At 33.8% G+C, this 23,490-nt stretch overlaps 1 protein-coding gene across 1 annotated transcript in view; it reads right to left on the bottom strand.

Annotated features, from left to right (window-relative positions):
* Positions 1-590: 590 nt before the first annotated feature.
* Positions 591-23,490, bottom strand: part of LOC129216660 (uveal autoantigen with coiled-coil domains and ankyrin repeats-like) — a 54,311-nt gene continuing 31,411 nt past the window's right edge. The window contains exons 5-10 of the mRNA XM_054850877.1: positions 20,064-20,240; positions 8,758-8,955; positions 8,530-8,633; positions 7,088-7,270; positions 4,201-4,377; positions 591-771 (exon numbers count right to left, since the gene is read on the bottom strand). Of these exons, the coding sequence (XP_054706852.1) occupies positions 591-771; positions 4,201-4,377; positions 7,088-7,270; positions 8,530-8,633; positions 8,758-8,955; positions 20,064-20,240 (1,020 nt within the window). The remainder of the gene's footprint in view (positions 772-4,200; positions 4,378-7,087; positions 7,271-8,529; positions 8,634-8,757; positions 8,956-20,063; positions 20,241-23,490) is intronic.

Genomic DNA, 23,490 nt, shown 5'->3' with positions numbered 1-23,490 from the left:
ACTTCTTTATTTAAAAAGTTTCGCAATTTTAATAATCTGCATTGATTTTACTTTTAGAATTATAATGCATTTTAGATAACGAATTTCTTACTGTCTCAGAAGAAAACAAAAATACAGATTCCCTTAAAATGGTTACGGTCCGTCTGAATTTTAAAACAAAAAATCTACACGAACACGAATATACCTTTCTTTTTCTACTCTGTAAATAGAAGAAAGTACCCCCCCCCTCTTAAATGAAAACCTTGAAACAAATAAATGTTCTTCACCCCCCTCTAAAATTACAGGTATGGCGCTTATGTGTTACATTGCATTTACTGGTTTTTGTCCATATTGCCTTTTCTCACATTACAAATAAAGCACATACGAGTATTATATACTCGTATATTGAAAAATACACTACACAAATTTCTGAAGTCTTATGTGTTTTCTCAAATGATTTATTGCTAAAATATTTCTTTACTTTAGTGAATTGAACAAATTAATTTAAAATGATTTTGATGATATTTCATCTCTTTTTGTCGTTTCTCGATTTAAAATGACTCGCAATCGTCATCTGTGAAAATAAAGATAAAAATAATTTGAACAATTTTCTATCCTGAGTCAGAACTAAGTTCAGTTTGCAAGTCTTTGAGTTCATGCAGTACTTTCAAAAAGTGTTGCTTAGTTTCGGCCACAAAGTCTTTGTACATATCAAGGTCATTTGCTTTGTCACAGACAACTGAATTCAGAAAATTTCGCAGAAATTCATTTTCTTCTTTTTGAGCTTCCATCCTGAAATAGTGAACGCACAAATAAGATTCACATGGAATAAATGTGTATGCAAATACGAGGGTCATTTCATAAGTAATAATACGTGCATTTATTTGAAAAGAAAAACGACGTTGTCGCTTAATGTTTTTTAAATTTTTTGTATAAAGTCCTATAAGTATTGATATATCGTGCACACATTTTTGCTTCAAATTAATTTCTCAGAGCCTGAAAAGCGAACATTGGGTTGATGAAGATACGTCTGCAGTTAGCTATCTCGCAGATTTTTACATTAAGGATCGAACAATTTTTGCATCATTTATTATTATTAGTAGTAGCTACTGACTATACTTTTGAGTTAAATAAGACACCTCTCACATGAATCCACCAAACTTTGGTTTATTACCAAAGTTAAAAGAACCTATGCCAGGACAGTACTTTGGTTCTCATCTTTGTCTGAACTTTCTGCCATCTGAACCAGAACCATTCATTAGATGAACATACGTAATCTATTCAATAAATACGCGAACTGAGGCTATAAAATTGTTTTTTGCAAATTTTAGTCCGCATCAATTTTGTTATTTAATTTCCATTCGTTTGTTATGTACTTTTCCCATCTAAAAGCACCTTTGGCACCTTGGCACCTCAGCAGTTAGGTTCTTTAGTTGTTTCGTCGTTTCTCGCTTTATTCAGTCAAAATCTTCCCAGTGATGTCCCTTTATTACATTTTTGCATTTTGGGAATAGAAAAAAGTCGCAGTGTGCGAGACTTGGCGAATAAGGATGATGATCAAGGATGATAATTGAATTTTTTGCCAGAAACTGGCGGATAATCAATGCTGAATGTGCGGGTCCATTGTCATGGTTAAGGATCCATCCATCGCTTTGAGTCAAATTTGGTCACACACGATCTCTCAAACGTTTGAGAACTGTGTGATTCGTTGCTCCGTGATTTCATCAATTTCCATTTTCGACGAACAGTAAAAACAAAGACAACAGAAACTAACATAACTTACAACATACGCGCAGTTTGGAGATCTGCCAAGTACTGGAAGCTCATTTGGAGTTAGACAACTATCTCCGATAGGTAACGGGACTATAGTCAGCGTCATAGGCACTAGATTGCATGAGTTCACGTATTTATTGGACAGACTACGTAGATCATTAACCAAGCCGTTAAGACTCATAAGTTGGTCATTGAAGATTTGTCAAGAGGTATTACCTGCCAAATAAACATTTTAGTAAAACCAGGGTTCGCGTTTACGCGCTATAGCGGGTTTTTTACGCAAATTCGCGGGAAAGGGACGCAACTTCCGCGAAAAATCGGGTCCCAGGGACCCAGAAAACCCAAAAGATAACCAGAAAAAAAAATGGGAGAAAATGCTAAAGATCTATTTAGTAAATGCTTTTAAGCTTCAAAATGACCAGGAGAATCAACAGAAAGGGACTAAAATGACCCTATCTGTTTATCAGCTATTCAAACACACCCCAATTGTGGACCAGTCAATGGAATTTTAGTGATAAGACTGGAACTTACAGTGACCTCCTGGGCAGAGCTCAGGGAGCAAGTTCACAAATAGCCCATTGTACTGTATTCTAAGAATAAGCTTTCCCTCAACTTTTGTCTTGAGGAAATTCCTAAAAACAGAAATGAAGACTAAAAATGAGAGAGGTTTTCAATGCAATCTTCAGGATTAATACAAGACAATTGTACAGTAAAAATATTGCAATTTGGTATTCATGTAACCAGAATTACTTTAGAAAATCATCATTTTGCATCCCCAATAAAAAGAGGGGAGAAAAAAATGGCGAATATTTTCCAGATCGCGCTAAACACAAAGAGTTCGGAACTTTACATTTTTCTTGTTAAATTGCTTATGAATACTTGAATTTTATACGAAAGCACTTTAACCTTGTTCTTTTTCTAATAATTCATCTCTTTCTGATGGGTTATTTTTATTTGGACTTGCAAAAGTCGGGTATTAATCGATCGCGCCATTTTCAAAATGGCGCGATTTTAAAAATAGAACAAAAATCAAAACAGATATTTTGAACAAGTCAAAATAAAGTCAAATATACTGATTTAAGACCGCAAATGAGCAATTTTCACGTTGGGTTCATTCGCTTGCGATTTATTATTATTATTATGTAATTGCCAATGATAATTGGGAAGGGGGGGGGGGTCTGTTTGCTTTTTTCACTAAGAAAAATTTCCAGGAAAACAAAAGTTAAGGGAGTGCTTTTTGCTTGATCAATCAGAGGCACTTGTTTTATATTTTATGGTAAAACCCATTTTTAAAGTAAATTTTGAGTTAATCTCATTGTAACTGACCAAATAGTTTCTCACATAACTGAGTCTTGCAAGTGTATTATTTGAAAATAATTTTACAATGATAAAATCACAAAAGAATTAGGGCAAAAATAACCAATTTATTTTATTTCATGCCTCCCCCCCCCCCCAAGTGTAAATATTTTTATATTATTCATTTACGCACTAAGATTTTCTGTTTAAAATTTAAGGGACTCATTTTTTCCACCAAAGGACCCAAATCTATTTCATTAATGGGTTTCTGGGACCCATGTTACGGATAGTTGAGCGCGAACACTGAAAACATTAAAAAAACATATATATTACTTTTGAAACGATCTTCGTATTTGCATAAGTTTTCAGCATTTCTGAGTAAAATAATGCAATAACATCAAAACTTACAGGAAAGGCAGTTATTTTTGCGTGCCGTAATTTTCGCGAAAACGAAGATATCGTTGATTTTGCATGCGGAAAATTTCGAAAATTTAAATCAATAGAAAACAGAACTAAAAGTGCATTATACATACATATATATATATATATATATATATATATATATATATATATATATATATATATATATATATATATATATATATATATATATATATATATATATATATATATATACAAAGTTGGACTATTTTTCAAGAGTTATATTTTCGCGATAAGTCCGGGTTCACGAAAATTGCGAAATTAAAAGACTTGCGAAAATAAGCACTTTTATAGTGTAGATCTATCCAGAAAAGACAGAGCACCAAAATGTCAGATAGAGATACAGATTTTATGTATTTTTATCTGGGGGGGGGGAGGGAGATTGTAGTTAAATATGTAGTTGAATTTCAACTCTACTGAATAAATACTCCCGACTTAAAAAAAAATAAATGTTTCTAGTGTCGTTTTTTGTCATCACGTTGAGGAACATTACCATAACATGTTGAGGAGTCATAGCAATCAGTGTCAGACAGGTGCACATTTGTCTAATTTTTTGTTTCACAAGGCGACTTTTGCATCACTACTCTACAGTAAAAAAAAATTTTTAATCAATCATAAATTAAGCAGGGCATTAGCCATAATGTTAGTGTTAGATCGTTTTAAGACACTCTTAGTGTGTATATGCATAAAAGATCTATAAAAGTAAAATACTTGATCTTCAAATCTTCGAATCTATTTTTCGTCGGAAGAGTAACTTTCCGGGTCTTTTTCTTTGCGGAGTACGATCTTTCCAACTTATTCAATTTATCCAAGAGTTCTTTTATCTCTGCATTCTTCTGCATAGCAAGTTTGCCAGCCTCTACAACTTGCACAGCAATAACATTCATTCTAAAAATGATGAAAATAAAGTGTCGTATTACCATTCAACCAAAGAGATTTTGTCGATATTACTGTTGATAAACAATCAAAGTTTTTGCAGTATTTTTGGAAATTTCATACTTAATAGAATAAGAGAATCTACGAATAAAAATCCTTCCAGTGGCATGGACGAGTGTTGGAAAATATTTATGCTCATTTGCCTCTTTATAAGATTTAAGAATCTGATGTGGTCTTCACCTTACTTCGTTATGCGGCTGTTAAATAATTGATGTTTTTTCATGACTCATAAGAATGATTGCAAATAAATAAATAATAACACAACTTTTTTGCAACTAACCGATACACATCGTCAAGTTTGACAAAACCTTACCCAATACAAATACACATAGTCATCGACAAAAACTTGGTGACCAAACGCTCACCAAGTAATAGCTAATTTGAGATGTCACTTCAGCTTAAATTGAAGTTAACATCAATTTGCTACAAAAAAAAAAAAAAAAAAAAAAAAAAAACGTGTAAAAGCCTTTTTGGAATATTAGGAAGCAATGAAAAGAGAAGAAGCACGCCTTAACCTCACATAGACTCTACACACAGAATTTCAACCTTCTACGGCATACCGTTTTTGAGTTATGCGAGACACTCGCATTCGTACGCACGCACAGATATCAAGAGAAAAATCGTGTTGATTTCAAATTTCAAACAAAATGGATAGTTTGGTTATCCACACGCTCATAGCACGCGCAGAAGAGGGAAAAAAAACTACTCAATATTCATTTTTTTGTGAGTATAAAGGAAATTTAGGCCGAGATTTCAGCAAAAATACTCGTATTTTGCGAATACGTTATTTCCAGTACTTCCTACAAGGAAGTAAAGATATGAGCAACTCAATTTCCTTGTTGAAATTTAAACGTTTCAAAACTTTATATGTGCTCTAGGCCGTAATATCCATTTTAATAAGAGGTGAGAAGTGAGGACATTTTAAATTTTTAAAGTTTAACATTATTTTGTTTACGTAGTGGTTTTGTCCTTAAGTGACCAACCTTGCGATCAATTTGATCGTCAATTCCCGAGTGCGCTAAATCTTACAAACAAATAAACAGATTAATTAATAAAAAAGCAAATTAAGTTCATTTTCGGATTTACGTTGATAAATTAATTGGTTCAACTAAATAGTTAACGATAATAATGAACTCTGTAGAAGTTGCTTCTTCGCAAGCGTATTATTAATACAGAGAAAACAACTTGCTTGTACTCCGACCGTGTGAGTTGAAGCACAACGGGCTATAAAAATGGGTCCGAAAAAACTTCATTGATTTATTATTTGACGTATTACGCTAAAAAGCGGCATTATTTCGGAAGGCAGATACATAGCTAAAAATATTATGTACATTATACTTTTGCAAAGGTAATTTAAAAATTAAATAGTTGAATTGATTCCCGAAGAAGTCCATAAAAATGTATACAGTTGAACCTTATTGAACTGGACTAATAAAGAATCCAAGTCGTTCAAATTAATGAAAGTATAGCTAATAAATTCAGCTGTAGTACATAAACACAGTAAAAATTGCATTTTCAATTGGCTTGTTTTGTTTTGAACGAATCATTGTTGAAAACAAAAATGCAGTTATCACTAGTGACATTGTTTTAGCTAATATTTATAAGGCATTTGGAAAAATATTTTTAACCCCCGACACACAAAGGAAGAGGTTTATAAGTTTAACGTGTATGTGTATCAGTGTATCTGTGTGTCTGTCTGTGACACTCTAGCGCCTAAACTGATGTACCGATTTTGAAGAAAAATTTTTTTTTCGAAATGAGAGTTTATCGAGAGTGTTCTTAGCTAAGTTGCATCTTTGGATGACATTAATTAACGAAGACATTAATTAAAAACCTCTTAAAGGTTTTTCGCGATTTTTGCAGTGAAAACAGAGTTGAAATTTTTTTAATTTAATAGCAAAATAAAAGGTTTTTTTTTTTATTTTTTTTTGTGCGACTGATAGAATATGTTTGGAAGTTCCATGTTTCATAGAAATCTAATTAAAACGTTTTTTAAGAAGATTTAATAACGGCTAAGCCTTTATTCACGCGATTAGTAACCGAATTCATTGTTTGCCGACAAGAAAATAAAATGCAATGATTTAAAATTTTTATCTGTTGCCAGTTTCTATTTAATCTTTAGCTTTTCTTTACTAATAATAAAGCTGAAAGTCTCTCTGTCCGGATCTCTCTCTGCCTGTCAGGATCTCTGTCTGTCCGGACTTCTGTGACGCGCATAACGCCTAGACCGTTCGATCGATTTTCATGAAATTTGGCACAAAGTTAGTTGGTAGCATGTGGGTGTGCACCTCGAAGCGATTTTTCGATAATTCGATGTGGTTCTTTTTCTATTCCAACTTTAAGAACAAAATTATCATAAGATAGACGAGTAAATTACGAAATTACCACAACGTGTAACCGTAATATGAGCACAAGCCAATTGGCGAGAAAATTCACCATACATTATTTGAAAATATACAGGCGAACCAAAAGATCTTTTAATTTTCTATTATGGGCAAACCCGTGCGGGTACCACTAGTAGCAAATAAAATACTTGCTATTGATTCTTAATAAACTAAGGCTTTTAAAAGGATTTTCAATTTTCCCTCTTGATTCTACATTTGCGACTCAGTCGGGTTTTTTTTTTTTTTTAATTTTTAATTTTATCGATGCTTGTTACTACCTCGAGTCTTGAAGAGAATTAATGTAGTTAAGTCGCTCGCTTTCCTTCTGAGCTGCATCCAATAAAGCTTTGTATTTGGCACAGTCTATTTTCAACTGAAGAAGCTTTGTTTGCTTGGCAGACTGGATAGCTTTTTCACTGTCCTGGTCATCATCGGCTTTCTGCTCATTTAGTTCTAATGCACTATAATGAAAAGAAATAAATAAATAAATAAAATAAAATAAAATTCTACGCTTCACTATAGAACTGGTGTGGGTTGATAAATAATGTAGAATTGATAAGGAAAAGAGAAATTATGAAAAAATGTGCTAGGTAAAGAATAACGAATCGGTCGTACATAAGAAGACACAGTTAAAGAGACTTCTCTCCACCCTAAAATAAATAAATTGATTTCTTAACATATGGAAAATGGTTCCCTTATAATTATTAAGGTCTATTCCCTTAATGGCTTCAAGTGCTTCAATTTTCTCACTCCATTTGCAGGGATGCGACGTTTTACCTATATATTAAAAAAGTTACGACAAAAAATTTTGAAATTCTGTTTGTTCCGGGCTTGCACCCAGGAGACCCCATAGCACATACAGCCTTGAAATTTTGTACAAAATTACTTCGAGCACCGGGGGTTTGCATCTGAGTTTTTTATTTTAAATTTCGAATCAGTTTTTTTCGTAATTAATTTTTCAAGTTAAAATTTCACATAAATTGCCTATTGAAGGGATGAAAGATTTCCCACACCCCTAAACATTCGATGTCGTTCGAAAGAGGTTTTTTTCTGCATTTAATAAAGCTTGTTCCAATTTTCTAGTTCGCAACACCAGAGCTCGAATACGCTACTTTACGGTGATTAACAATACTAAAGAAAAAGGTAAAACATTCCATTCCACGTGTTTTCTTTGGGGTAAATTACAGGCTTCAGAGAGTTTGTGATGTAATGTAATTTCAGAAGAATAGAAAAGAAAGCTTCCGACAAACACGATGAAAAATTACTTTCACTAAGCGTCAAAGCAAGTTATAAGTTGCGGCGTGTGTTTGTTTTACCTTTTTCATTCACCATTAGACAGTGACTGCAGTGCTCCCTATAGTTTATTGGAGTTGCGAGTTAGTTGGAACAGCGGATATAAGGGTTTCTATTTTTGCAAAAATACTAGGCTGAACTCAATTCAAACCCGGAGCTAAAGAGCAAAAAAAAAAAAAAAAAAAAAAAAACTCAAATTTGACTTTAAACAGTTTCGTTTTTAACAGTTTCGCATCGAAGAGAGCCCAGGTGCCTGGTGGGGAAACTTGACGTCAAAATTCTAGTGGTAATAGCATCCGTTGATGGTGATGCTGCATGAAAGAATGGATGCTATGTCGGGGATCGTACTAGTTCTGCAAAAGGTAACCCCCATTAGAAAAAAAAAATCATGTATATATTTTTTTTTTCAAGACCGTTATAAACATACTTATCACTACCAGGTTCGTCTGAATTGTTATCCGTTTCTGCTGGTTCTTCAGATTCTGATGGTGGAGATTTTTCCCCAGTTTCTTTCTTTTCATTAATATACACCTACCGAACGAACATCAAAGAACAAATTTTACTGATTTTTCAAAAGGTATCACCATAAATAAAAGCAAGAACAAATGCCTATCAAAACACAAATCGAAGTATAGGGGAATGTGGGGACATTTACCATCAAACTTTCATCTGTGTCCTTCTGCAAATCTCTAACGAGGCTAATTCTTTCGAAGACAATGTACTGCAAGTGATCTATGATCTTGACATCGCTTTCATAGTTGCTCTGCAAAGTGTTCATTTCGTCTGCATAGCCATCGATATTCTGCTGAACATTCTTTTTCTCACATTCAATCGCTTCTTGGATATGTTTGTGCTTTTGCTGCGTACACATAAATAAATTAATAAAATATGCAACGAATAATCCAATCAGTCAATTTTATTACCTTGCTTTAAATAAGTTTTCTTATACAAATTTAATTTGCATTAAAAAAAATGAACTTCGCCATGCCACAAAATGCCGCCATTTTGTGCCCCACGTGTTAATAATATATTTCGTTAAAACATTATAATTCTAAAAAGGTAATGAGAAAATTTTCGTTTGGGATTTCTTAAGCAACAAAATTTTGTTTATTTCCGTCTTAAAATATCATTTCAATATTAGCTGTTACGTGCAGGACAAAATATCTGTAAATCCGTAGAATGGTTCGACTACCTGTATAGCCACTTGCAGCGTAATGTATGGCTCAGTGGCGGTGATTCGGTAGGGGGGAGGGAGAGCCCCCCCCCCCTTTTTTTTGTTAATTTACTTATTTTATTTTCCAATTTAGGAACCAAAACTAGAAATTGTATAAAAAGGAGAAATGTCAAACATTTCAGAACATAATTATTTCTTTTACTTTGTATATCTGTTTACGAAATATTATTTAGCACCAGCAATATCTTTTAGTTTATTCATTCATTGTTTAGATAGGGTCAGGTGGGGTAAAATGGGTATAAAATTGCCTACTTTTGGATTTTGACTCTAATATTTTTGTCAAAATATTTTGTTTATAATTTTTTTTTATGTATACATTACATATGTTGAGAGTAGAATTAAATGATTTTCACACATAATTTGATACAAATTTATTTTTGAGAGGAGTGTTTATGACTATATGTTTTCTATACCCATTTTACCCCACACAGGTGAAAATGGGTAGCCTGTAGGGTAAAATGGGTATTGAAGTCTAAGAAGTGATAAATAAGCATACTATTTGTTCAATGCAGTGTGATAATATAAAGAGTCGGTTCTCAAAATTTTACAATTTAATTTAAAAAAAATAGTGCAAACAGTAAATTTGATAAAATATTAATGAGGTTTCTTTCATGCACAATATCCATACTTGTCATTCTTTAAAAAAAGTAATGGCATCTATTGTTAAATTGTGGCTCATTACTTTTTTGTATTATTTGATGTTTTTTTAATGAAATTCATGTTGTCTACATCAGGAAAAATAAGAAAAATCCCCCATCTCGGATTTTTTAAAAATATTTCATCTTATAATATTTCCTTCAACAGCCATATATTTGCCAATAAATTCTTTCTTGCTTGTTTCTTCTAAGTACAATATTTTTACCTGGCACCTGTGGTTAAACTTTGCTTCATAAGCATATTTTTAGCAGTTTCTATTCCAGTTACTTCCTCTGAATGGACTTTCTTTTTCCACTGTTTTTTATTTTCTTGTTTTTAATTCATTATTTTTTTCACTTACAACTCTTAGCCTTTCTGAAACATCTTTGTCAATACTTCCTGTATTTGCCAGCATACATTTAAGTTGTTTTAAATAACTCATGCAGGTAGTTGTCAAATCTGAAGCTCTTGTTGAAATTGCAGACAATATTGCACTTTTCAAATCTTTATAAGGTGACGAAATTGTGCTTTGTGACGTATAATTTTCGGATTGAAACTAGGAGTTCCAGGGGTGCCCATCCCCCCCAAGCTCAATGGCGCAAATTCCCCCCCCCCAAAAAAAAATTTCTCGCTTTCGAATCGGGTTAAATATAACAGTTTTTAGAGTGTGTAATTTATAGCCAAATTCATGGGGGGGGGGGGTAGCGCTAATAAATAGCATTTAAACTGAAATACCAGTATTATTGGATTGTTGATCTGCCTTGCCTTCCCAAATTTTACAACGTGCACCTTGAGTAAACAAGTTATGGGTACCTCTGAATTTTGCTACACCTTTTTTTTTCAAACAATATTTTGAACAATTACAAGAAGAGTGGATTCTACTTTCTGGCTTGGGATGGAGTTATTACTGGATGTATACAATATGAATCTATAAAATATGAATCTTATTTTATTGTCACTTAGATATGGGTTCCGGGGGTTTCTCCTCCGGAATATTTTCGAAATTGTAGTTTTAAAACCAGTTTTAGACGATCTTTGGTGATGTTTAGGGGATAGAAGGTTTGGTGTGCCCTTCCCGGTAATGTTTCAATACTGAAACTTTAAAAGCGCAATCATAGATAGTTTAACGTTATGTGAAAGAGGGCTTTTCCTTTGTTTTCAAAATTGTAGTTCTAAAAACGCAGTTTTAGACTATCTGTGGTAATGTTAGGGAAAGAAGTGATCTTAGAGCTTGCCCCAGGAAAATTTTCAAAATTAAAGTCTTAAAAACGCTATCTATGGTTAGGGGAAAAGCAGTTTTCTGAAATTGAAGCTCTAAAATCGCAGTTGTAGCCGACCTTTATGACGTTAAGAAAACGAGTTTTCGGAAGCTCTCCCGGAATTTTCTAGAAAGTGAAGCCCTGAAAACCAAATTTAACACGATTTTTAATGATGTTGACGAGAGTAGGGGGGAGGGAGAGGGGCGCTCCACTTAAATTTTCGAACTTGCAGCTTTAAAAACTCAGTTTTGATAGATCTGGATAATGTTAGTGGAAGGTGAATTTCGGTGCCATTCCCTCGGCAATTGTTTGAAATTGATACTCCAAAAACGCAATTCTAGGCTTGTCTTTAATCATGTTAAGGAAAGAGGGGAGAATCAAGGGCTCTCTCCTATTAATTTTTCAAAATTGCAGTTCGACAAACGCAGTTTTAGGTAACTCTTGATGAAAAGAGGGTGTTATTCTGGCGCTACAGTGGGGGACGCTCTCCTGGAAGTTTTCCAAAATTGAAGTTACATATCCAAAAAAGATGGATTAGACACACCGTGACAGATATGTTTCGAAAATCCTCAAACATGGATTCAGCTATTCAGCACATATCGAAAATCAGAACTCGAGAATTTTAATGAATGAAATATCCTTCTATACATATCAGATATAGAAGAAAGTAAATATGATTACGAAACATAACTTAAACACCTTAAGAACAGACTGTTCTACCTCCATCAGCGAAAATTAACATCGCTGAAAGTTTTAATAAAAATCATCTAATGATAAATTGAAACAATCAGTTTAAAAATGGTAGAGAAGATGGGAGCAAAGTGAAATGAGAGAGAGAGAGAAACATTCTTCACAAGCTTAAGCTCGTTAATGAAGAAAATATATTAATTGTCAATTGAAGGGATAAAAAATATGTTATTCGCAAACTTCAAAACTAGTTCTTAACGATTGTCGAGGTGCAAATCAATCAATGGAAGACTAGAGCATACTGGTCAGAATTATTACAAACAATAAAACATTTTTGGCCTCTCTCCCTCTCATTATTTTTGCACACGCAATCATCATGCATAATTGTGCTACTTTCAGAAAATTTATAAAAAGATTGAAAAGAAATCAAATCGTCTGACCCAGCTTTGAAACGGACACTTACTCCATGCTGTCTGTGATGTTCCCTTCATTGTAAAAGAGACACGGTCATTAAATTTTGGAAAGAGTACCAGGGCCGTCGCTAGGTCAAAAAAACTGGAGAGGAGAGGGGGGGGGTACGCTTTTGGCGGCTCGTTAATTGTTTCAAATGCATGTTCCAATATGCAGAGAGGGAGAAAGAAGATTTGGCTTCTGGTTTAGCAGGGATAGTCATATTACTAGACCTTAGTACTAGCAATATAAAGTTAATCGTAAAGATAATATTCAATCAGAATTAGGAGATGTCGGAGGGCTACCTTCTTGCATTATTTCGAAATTGAAGACTTAAAAACGTAGTTTTACACTATATTTTAAGTTTGGGAGGATGGAAGAGAGGAGGTCCAGGATAGCCTCTCCCGATAATTTTTCCAATTTTAAGTTCTCAACACACTCGTACGTTATATTTAATTATGTTCAGAAGAGGGGGTCTGGGGCTCACCCCCAGGAATTTTCAAGATTGTTATTTGAAAAATACAGTTTTAGACGACCTATGCTGAAGTTAAGGGAGGAAGAGACTCGGGGTCATCGTTCTATAATTTTTCAAAATGCAAACTTCAAGCACGTATTCCCAATTGTGAATTATTTGTGATTGTGACACGTAAAGGGGGATCTGGGGGCTCTCCCCCGGGAAAAATCTGAAAACTGTAGTTTGAAAAATGCAATTTTAGATGATCTATGGTGATATTAAAGGGAAGAAAAATGCTCCCCCCTCCAAAGATTTTTGAAATTTTGAAGCCTTAAAAACACGATTGTAGACTTTTTTTGTTTAAAATTTAGTTCACCGCCAGTTTCTTGAAATTAAAGCTCCGAAAACGTAATTTAAGCCAACCTTCGATGAAAGAGGGAAGGGGGAGTCTTGAAGGGGCTCGAGATCAGAAATGTTTCGTAATTGAAGCACTAAAAAGGCGAGATTTAAGACATTTTTCGATGATGTTGGCGAGAGAGAGAGGGCGGGGGGGGGGGGGGGGCATTCCCTTGAGAAAATTTCGAGCTGTAGAAACCGCAGTTTTAGAAGAGTTTTGGTAATGTTAATGGGTGGAGAGATTCGGAGTCCTCCCCTGGCAAATTTTCAAAATTAAATTCAGTTAAAGCAATCGTAGGCGATTTTAAATACTGTTAGAGGAGTAGAAGGTTTTGGAGATCTCCCCCGAAAATTTTTCTGAATTGAAGCCTTAACAATGAAATTTTTGAGAATCTTCGGTAATATTAGGAGAACGAGTTTTGGGACACCTCAGGGAGTTTTTTTTTTAAATTAAAGTCCAAAAGACGAAATTGATTCGAACTTGAATGATGATGAATGATTAATTGAGAGGGCGTTTCTCGGAGGTTACGTTGAGAGCACTCTCACAGCTTTTCGAAATTGTAGTCCTAAATACTTAGGTGTAGGCTATCTTTAATCACGTTAGGGTATGGGATGGGGTTTGAGATTGTTTTCCCGGGATTTTTTAAAAACCCAAGTTTTTAAAACTCACTTCCAGGCCAGCTTTGGGGACGTAAAACGAAATGTTTGGAGTTCCTCAGTATTCCTTTCAGTTTGGCTACGTCCCTCCTATCTTCATTGTAAACAGGGCCGCGCCGTCTCTATGTGCAAGGTCGTGCACCGCACGACGGCGCCAGAGCCAAAAAGGCGCCGAGCTCTACTATTTGAAAATGCTACAAATGAAGGTGAAAAACCCTCCAACCAAAAAAAGTAAATCGAATTCTTCATTATATCTAACGGCGGCGGCGAAATTATGCAGCTCATTAAAACAATTACTCGGTCTTGCTGAGAATCTTAATGGTGAAATTATTGACTTGCTGTGTCTAAACATGCTATTCAAAAGCGCAATCTTTTACACTGAAAGCAAGAGAATGGAAACGCGGTAGACAGCCAGCGTCAGCATTTAGTGCACCAGTGAAGTACGCGCCAAAGTACATTACTTGTGATGTCATAAAGATCACGCCTTGTTGGAAAAATCGGACGATTTAAAAAAAAAATTAAAAATTAAACATTTTGACAATAAAAGATTTTTTTCGCTCCATGTTAATATTATTATTTATTTATTTTTTGCTCATTCTATCAATTTCAGTGACCAAAAGTAGTACTTTTGACTGGTGGAAACAATCTTATTGTAGACAATAATTTAGGTTAACATTTTAGTTCCGAAAAGTAACAACTTGACCATTATTGCTCGATTCTCCTCCCTACCACCCTCCCTTTTATTTAAGTACTTTTGTGTATTGAATTTAAAAATAAAGCTGTGGAGGGACAATGTATTTGTTTTAAATATTAAATTCAGTGCCTTTTGTAACGGTTCCGTAATTTAGAATTTTTGATTTTACCGGAAATGTGATTTCAATTTCAGATTTTTCCTCTACTTCAATTTAGAAATCTATTCAGTACTCTATTGTCACGTTTTGACAGGCATAAAACTTGGAATAATTATTTATCAATTAAAGATTAGAGAGATATTTCGAGCGTCATTTACTTTGGGTGTATATGTGTGTGTGATATTTAATATACATTAGCGTATCAACGGCAGGATTCGTCAAACCAGATCCAGCTGGAAAAAAACTCGCCCGTCTTTTTTTGGGCAGGCATACTTGAAAAAACCTACCATCTCCATACAGTGAGTTTTTCAATTTTCTACATTTTGAAACATTTACTTCAGAAACAAACTAAGTTTTGATCAATACGAAGTCCAGAAATTGCACATCTTGCTATCTGGACAGTATATCAAATATTAGAAATTTAAGCTGCATAATAGCCGTTTCCGTTTTAAAGGACTTATTGGACTAAATTGAGCAATAATTATTTCGATCAAATTCCAAGGTTTTTTTTTTTTAATTGTTAAGGCAAAATGCTTTGATTAACTAAAACAGGCCATCTCTTTTTTCAACAGCAGTTCAGGGGAAGGTTTCGAAGAGAAAAAGGCAGAGTCCAAAAGTCAATTTCAATTGCCCCTCCCTTACTCGAAATAACTTCGAGATATGAAGTAAAAACGTACAATGTGTTCCAAAATTTAAAATTTACAGGTTGTTTTTCTTTTGATAAATTGAATGCCAAACGTATTTTTTTCCATATTACATTTGTCCACAAAACTTCACTCGTGTTGACTATATTTTGTCCGAATGATACTGCATAAAGGCGCTCAAAAGACATTTGCACGACGGCGCCGATCAGGCTTGGCGCGGCCCTGATTGTAAATTTCAATAATTGATAAACATACTGTGGTAATATTTTTTTCCAATTTTCCTTTGCCAAACACGATAATTTGCTTGGGTTTTCCATAGTAAAGTTTAAATTTTCCGCACAATATTTTTTTTACTTGCAATACAAGCATTTGCACCCTTAGAAAAAGGACTTTTAACATTTTGAACGGAAGTGGTAATTTTCTGCGATACCTTAGGTTTCTATTCCACTTCGTTTTATTTTAAATATGCCACCTGCATCTCTTGATCAAACATTGATTTATTTCCGATTTTTACATTCAAACATTTAGAATTGGTGTGAGTATTCATTATAATACTTTGAATCTCTCTTTGCATTTAACTGTTTTTTTTTTCTCTATATCTCTATTTCAAATTTACTTCGGCAACCAATACATTTTTCTCCACTTAGCACTGATTTTCAGGACAACATTTTTCATTAAAAAAAGGATATACATATGGGAATGTTTCGGCGACCCCTATTCTATGGGCTGTCCTATTTATTTATGTATTTTTATATTATTTTTTTTTTTAAACTGCAGAACCACGAAGCATGGTTTTGTATAACCAGGGCCCCCGAGAGACAAAGGCGTGCAACATGTTAGTTTGGTCACCTGTCCTCCCTCCCATTATTCAAATTTTGCTCTATGCACAATGTTTTTAATTCGAGCCGAGCGCATAGTTTCCGACTTGGCAGACATACGCACGCTGCGGCCTAGTGAAAAGTGTACTGTACTGAATACTTTTTTTTGTGTTAATAAAAATATTTGAAGCGTACATTTGCGCGTCCCATACATAGATACTCTTAATAAAAGAGAATCATGGATGTTCCTAAATTGTATTTTAAGATAATATTTTCTATTCAAATTTGACAGAAAAAATACTTTTTGTCACTATTATTTCACTTGTTCATTTATAAATTACTATTTTAATTTTTCAAAACAACTAAGAGTTTTCCTTTTTCTTCGTTAGTTGCATCGCTAAAATGAAATTGTCGGCCACACTTCTGAAAAACGGGGGCTTGCTACGGCGACGGCCCTGAAAAAGTACGCGGAAAAAGTATTATTAATGCTTCTATTTCTTGTTGAATGGGTTTAAATATTTTTTATTTCCAAAATTTAAAAATTTCATGTTCTAAATAAAAAAAAAGTTCTGTAAAAAAAAATCCCCCCCCCCCCAAAATTTTGATGGCGCAACTTGCGCCATAATCCCCCCTTGTGGGCACCCCTGAGGAGTTCTGAGAATTTAAAAGTATACTAGCAAAAATACCCAGCGTTGCCTGGGTTAGCAATAATTATGAGAAACAATCGTTACTTGCATTTGTTTTCTGTTTTAGGTGAAAGAATTTAAAACACACCTTTTTGACTTGATTTAAAATCTAGCTTCTTCCTTACTCATAAAACTAAAGTAGCAGTAAGTAAAAAGAGCAAAATAGTACTCATTTAGAAACGAAAACACGAAATTTAAGCGTATACAAATTTGAAGAATTTCCGAAATATGAAATTAAGCTTCACATGTTTAAAAAGATTTATCAGTTAATACTTATTATTTTTTTACATGGAGTCTTACCTTCTCTGTATGTCTATTGAAGAACGAACTGTTTAAAAAAAAAAAATAGCCGTGCGCCCGTGATCCCCTGAAACTTGCTTAAGTTATTTCGGAAAATTTTAATTATTGTGGGTTCTTGGTGCGATTTAAAATATTACCGAATTTTCGAGAATCGTTTTGGGATACCTTGGATAATGCTTCCCCTCCTTACTTTGTAAAACGGTATGTTACTAATTTTTGTTAAAGAGATATTGGCGCCATATGCTAAGATACTTTTTGTCACCATAAAATGGCGCTAAACAATTTCATCCAAAATGTTTCCAAAATAAGTAGTAAAATTTGGCAATGGTTTGAATTTGTGCACAAAGTCACATTAGTGGAAGTTTTTGTGCTGTTTATGGATTTGCCTAGTTTAGTTGCTGGATTATTTTACAGTAAAAAAAGTTTTTAAAGATTCTTTGATTGACGATATTTTGTTTACATGGTGAAAGCTGACAAACATTATTACGTAGTCTTTGATTTCAAAAACCGCGACAGTTGAAAAAACTGCCAAATGCATCCGCTACTGAAATCTTTCTGCATAAATTTTGGCGAGTTTTCTGCTGTTAGATTGGATAATGATTAAAAAATCCAATCAGTACAAATAATTAAAAAAAACCATTAATTACCCTAAAGTTCCGTTTAAATGAAAAATAATCAACCAAATCTAGTTATTATTAGCCAATCTTGGGGAAAAAAACGTTACTTTAAGATTTGACTTGAGAAAAGCCTTAAACAGTCAGACGAAACACAAAACATTCAATAACTCTAACTATGAACTGGGAGTTGAGATGATACACTAAATAATGAATTGGGTTGAGGAAAGCCTTCGAGCATGGAAAAAAAAAAAGCTCATAACTCGCTTTTCATACAACTTAGAACTTTTTAACAGATGCCATCTTCAGCAGAAAAATAAGCGCTTTCGATGGACACATAATTTTAATATGTGCAAGTATTTTTTCACCGTCATATTAGGGCATTTATGCGAAAATTTGGACAAATTAGAATAAAAAAGGAACTATCAAACAGATTTTTTTCGAACTGGTCTACAAACCTCCCCAGTACCAAAAAGAACAAACGGTGAAATTTTCAGCCAAATCTGCCGGGTAGTTTCTGAGATCTTAGGGAACAAATTTACCAAACTCCATTTTTATATATATAGATTAAAGAAATTGGTAGCATCTGATTGCAATCAAATACAAATGTGACGACCAGCAACAGGCTGGGCCCAGCATATTCTGAGGAAATTGTTATTTTGTGCGCGAGTGCAAAAAAACTCTAGAATAAGTATACCGCTGGCTTCTTATTATTTGTCATGATGGAGCGAAGTTTATTTCATAAAGTCATGGCATTGCATACTTTTATGTTTCAATCATTTTAAATTAACCACAAATGCATTAATATTCATTTAAAGGAAAATATACTGTTGTATCTTTTAAAACAACTTGCTGGAATGATAAGCCTAACCATATACTCATTTTACCCCATTTTCAAAATATGAGATTAAAAATAGAAAAAAATCTTTTTTTTCTTCCCTGTAAGTTGAAGCAGCAACATAAATGTCCAACTAAAGATATTATGACATAGTAATAAAATTTTATCAAAAATCAGGAGCTGGAGATAGAAGTTTAAGCAGACAACATGCGGCTTGAATTTATCTACTTCAATTTAAAGTGTTACCTCTCACTAAAAAAGAATCTATTGGAAAAATATATTTTGTGAAACAGAACTCAGAACAGCCAAGTATAATGTCCCACTCAAAAAAATGCAAATTTAATTTAAAATATTTTGTTTTTAAAACCATATATTTTGACTACCCATTTTACCCCACCTGACCCTATTAGTAAATCAATCGTTTTACTTAAACAAAAGCCATTTGTTTAATGAAGTTATTACCAAGCATTTGTGACAACTTAAAATGCTTCAGGGTAACTAATGTAAGTCTAACTCATGTCTAAGTGTTTCTTCGGAGAAAGTTATTGTGTATAAAAAACATAAAAATCTTAAGAAAAACGTAAATTAAGTTGTTAGACTTATATCAGTTTCCACTCATCTGCTTCAAAACTCCAAACCCAGCCCTAACAAAATGTTGTATTCTTTTTCTTTTTCTTTTTCATTTTTTGCTGCCGCTAAAAGTCCCTTGATTTTCAGCTACTCTTTTTTTTTGCCCCGCCCCCCCCACACTTTTAAGCCTCAATCGCCGCCTCTGGTATGGCTTGCAATTAATCGCTATTTCAGATGGAAGGTCATGGGACCATAACCTCCTCCCTCCTTTTTTAATAGATCAAAGCTACTCTAAAGTTTTGTTTTTGAGACATACTTAGAAAAGTCAGCCTCAAACCCCCAGTTTGTACCAATAATGATTTATGAACTCCTCTTCCAGGAATGATCACTCCAAATCAGAAGCTAGATCCACCCTTGCTTGCATTTTGTTTTACGTTATTAAATTTTAGCCTGTTTTTTCTTAAACTACTACATATTAAAAGATCATGTGAAAGTTAAAATTTCAGAAAAATATAAGGATAAAATTGAGTTATTTTAATGTTCTCGAGAAAAATTAGAAAAACAGTCTAGTAGAACCACAAAAACAAATTTTTGGCCTTGGCATATTATGGGCAGCTTTTAATTTAGAAATGCGAAGATGGTTGTATCACTAGAAAATGTAGAATCAAAGCTCTAAGAACTTCATTTAACTTATCACGCAGGCTGAAGTTTTGAAACCTAGTCCACAGTGGTACTTAACGCAAAAGTTCAAACATGGACGTAAGGCATTTTTTAACTCTAAATTCTTTTGCGAGATGTAATTAATAATACTAATTAATTCTTTTTCCAAATGAAAAATATCTTCAAGAAATAAGTCCTGTAACTTACCGTTAGTGAATCAATCAAATTATTGTTATTTGCTGCTTTTTGTTGCAACTGACGTAACTCTTCTTCCAAGGATTTTTTCTCTTCCGCTAATCTCTGATTTCTCGTTCGCGATCCATCAAGATCTTTACGTAATTCAGCTCTTTGAGCAAGTGACTCTTCCAGCTGATTTTCAAGCGTCTGAAATCGGAAATCATGCGCTGATTACGATGATTTGAGTAGAAGATGACTAAATTTTCAAATTATGACTTCTGTACATCAGGAGTGTTTAACTAAAGCACCTCTTAAATTCCGCTACATTAATTTTATGTTATGAAAAAAAATGAGTCTCAGTTATAAGAAAAACTAACTAAATATTGACTACGGAGAAATGGCGGATGACGAACGGACGCCGAAAACGGGCAAGAATCGGGGAGAACGAGCAAGGAGTAAAGTTTTTACTGCCCACGCAATCTCGCTGACGCTGACCCTACCTGTTACAAAATAAAGTGATCTGTTTTCGCTTTCAGTTCACCCGCCATCTTTCCATGTTCAAGCTATACCTGCTTAGGGTTCAGATCAACAAACCTTTGGTATTGTCAAGGAGACACAGAATTTTAACGAAATGGGAAGATTGGGTGCCGCAGATTGGACGCTGTCGATTGGGCTTGTCAATTAAGCGCCGAAAACATAGAGCGCCGGGAACATTGGGCCCAATGTGCTCGGCGCTTAATGTTCCGGCGCCCAATTGATGGCGCCCAATCTTCTTAGACCGGAATTTTAATGACCTCTGGAAACAGTAAATAAATCGGTCTCCTCAGTTACTTGTCATACACGCCTAATCCTGATTATTTGACTCTGAATGAAAACTAGGAGTGATGCTTCCAGCTGCGAGCATAAAAGTCGTTGAACTAACAAGAAGTTCTGTCTAGAACTAGACGAGCCTACTTTCCCGTATACTCATGCTACTTTCTAGTACCTGATCAATATTCTCAAAAATAGCTAAAATCGCAAATTTTTTCAAACATATTTTTAAAATACTTTAAGCTGATTTCTAGGAATAAAATATTCCTCACTCATCTAAAAAAATTAAATGCGTAAAAAAAAAAATAGCAGCAACTTTTAAGCAAAGCAGTTAATACACTTTTTTCCATTAAAAAATCTTTAACAGCTTTCAAAACGAAAAAATAATAATTAAAATTAATAAGCTCATTAAAATAAATACATCAAATCAAAAAAAAAAAAAAAAAAAAAAAAAACGTTTCTTTTTCCCCTGTTGCCAAAAACAATTTTTTAAATGAATTAATGCACTAACCAAAATAAATAAAAACAATAAAATGTCAACTTAAAGAAATAATTTTCGTTGTCAAAAAAAAAAAAAAAAAAAATCGTCTGCGCATATCTTTATGTAGAAACCATAGACTAATAATAAGTATAGACCGAGCTATGGCAACCCTTTTGCTGCTCATAAACCAAACCATGTGACTAGTGGATATCCTAGCAACAGCGGGCGTTGATCGTAGCAGACGATCGAAATAAAATAAATAAAAATTGATGGAACACGGAAGAATGATCTTTTATGGAGTCCGATTTGTAAATTTATTATTCTAAGTTGTAAATATTTTGTTAATATAGTGAGTTTTTCGTTTAGAAAGTATTGTGCATTTTCTTTAGTCAATTTCAATAACTCTCTAAGCAATTAAATATTCAAGCGCCCAAAAAGAATCGGCAAACGGTAAGATTTTTACCTACAATTTCAATTTAAGATACCGATTAGTACATTTTTGCGTTAACGCAAAACGTTTTACGCCATTACGTTTACGCCAACGCTGACGTAGTAGTTCCAAATGAAATAAAAGTTACTGAAAACTGTGACCAAAAACTATTACTAGTGTCAAAACAATGCATAACTAAAAATAAAACTGTTCAATCTCTGCACTTGGAAAATTTTTTTTTAATGAAAACACATTGTCTTAAAATACATGTCGAGTGTCAAACTATAGATAATGCTGCCATCTAGCAACCATGCTGCCAAAGTCTTCGCCAAGCCCTTCCACCAGTCACGTGATACATCTATGAACCAATTTTCTTCATCAGCAAGAATGAAAAAGCTCGGTCTACTCTTATTATTAGTCTATGGTAGAAACATAAATGACTTCGAGTTTATTCGCCGAAAACTGAATACCTAAATTAAAACTTAAGCGTAAAAATAAAAACAAGTCAGATCAACATAATTATTTCACAGTCAAAACCATTCGCAACTCCAACGAACTATAGGGGGCACTGAAGTCACTGTCTAATGGCGGACTTAAAAACTAAAACAAACGCACATGGTAACGAAGAAAATGCTAAAAGTATTGTGATTTTTGTTCGTACGTATGATTTTTTCGCTTTATTCTTTTTGAATTAATTTTCAAAGTCTTGTTGATATTCAGACCCACGTAGAAAGAAATGAGAATTCTAGAAGCATTACTAAACGTCAAACATTAATGCAAAGTACGTAGTTCATAGTTCTAAGCAGCCATTTTCACGGTGTTGAATTCGATATTTATCAATTCCTGATAAAACTAAATAATAATTGTGGCCTGACAAGAATAACAATTATTGATAGAAAATTTAATATGACATTACAAATTATTACCAAAAGAAGATGATACTTCTTTGCTTTGCTTTGGCTAGCGCTTATTGTTTTCCATTTGTAGCTGAGTTAGTTCTCTCGAATTCCCGAATCGGTTAATTTAAAAATTTTCTGTTGCGATTTTTCTAATTTCTGAGTTACGATTTAATTGTGTCATGTTATGCAAATCATCAACAAAATTCTCACGGATATATGGTGGTAGTTTTCTTTTCAGTTGATTGACCATTATTTCTTTTCACTTATCGAATTCTGTAATCTTACTACCATTTTATTCCACTCATGATAAAAATTAAAAATGGTTTAACTAAAAACGCGAAATCTCGCCAAGGCTACTTTGCTCGCACTATACTAAAACTATAACCCTAAACAAATTTGGCGAAACCTTTCAGCTGTGAATAAAAGGAATAAAGTAAATTCTTTCTCGGTCATTCATTTTGGTTGCGTTCGACGAGCACGACCGAGAGCGACCGGTTAGTTAATCACGTGACAACTAATGATCACGTGCTCCAATCAACTAATCAACTGCTTAGAATGGTAACAGGTGAGGTAACCGGTTGATCATAGAACGCTGCGGTTTGTAACTGGTTACTTACCGGTCGACCGGTGCGGTTCGTCGAACGCAACCTTTGTTCTACGATAATATATTCAAGAAAATATTTTGCATACTGTCCATTCCAACTAAATGCTGCTGTAAAATATGGTAAGTTTAATTAATTTAAGATTAAAAAAAAACCCCTATTCTTACAAATTCATACAAAACAATAAAATATTTTACCTTGTATTCGGAACTCCAGCGCTCGAATACGCTACCTT

Source organism: Uloborus diversus, chromosome 2 (genome assembly GCF_026930045.1).
Source record: "Uloborus diversus isolate 005 chromosome 2, Udiv.v.3.1, whole genome shotgun sequence".
NCBI lineage: Eukaryota > Metazoa > Arthropoda > Arachnida > Araneae > Uloboridae > Uloborus > Uloborus diversus.
The sequence above is the reverse complement of the archived record's forward strand: the minus strand, read 5'-3'. Positions and strand labels throughout refer to the sequence as shown.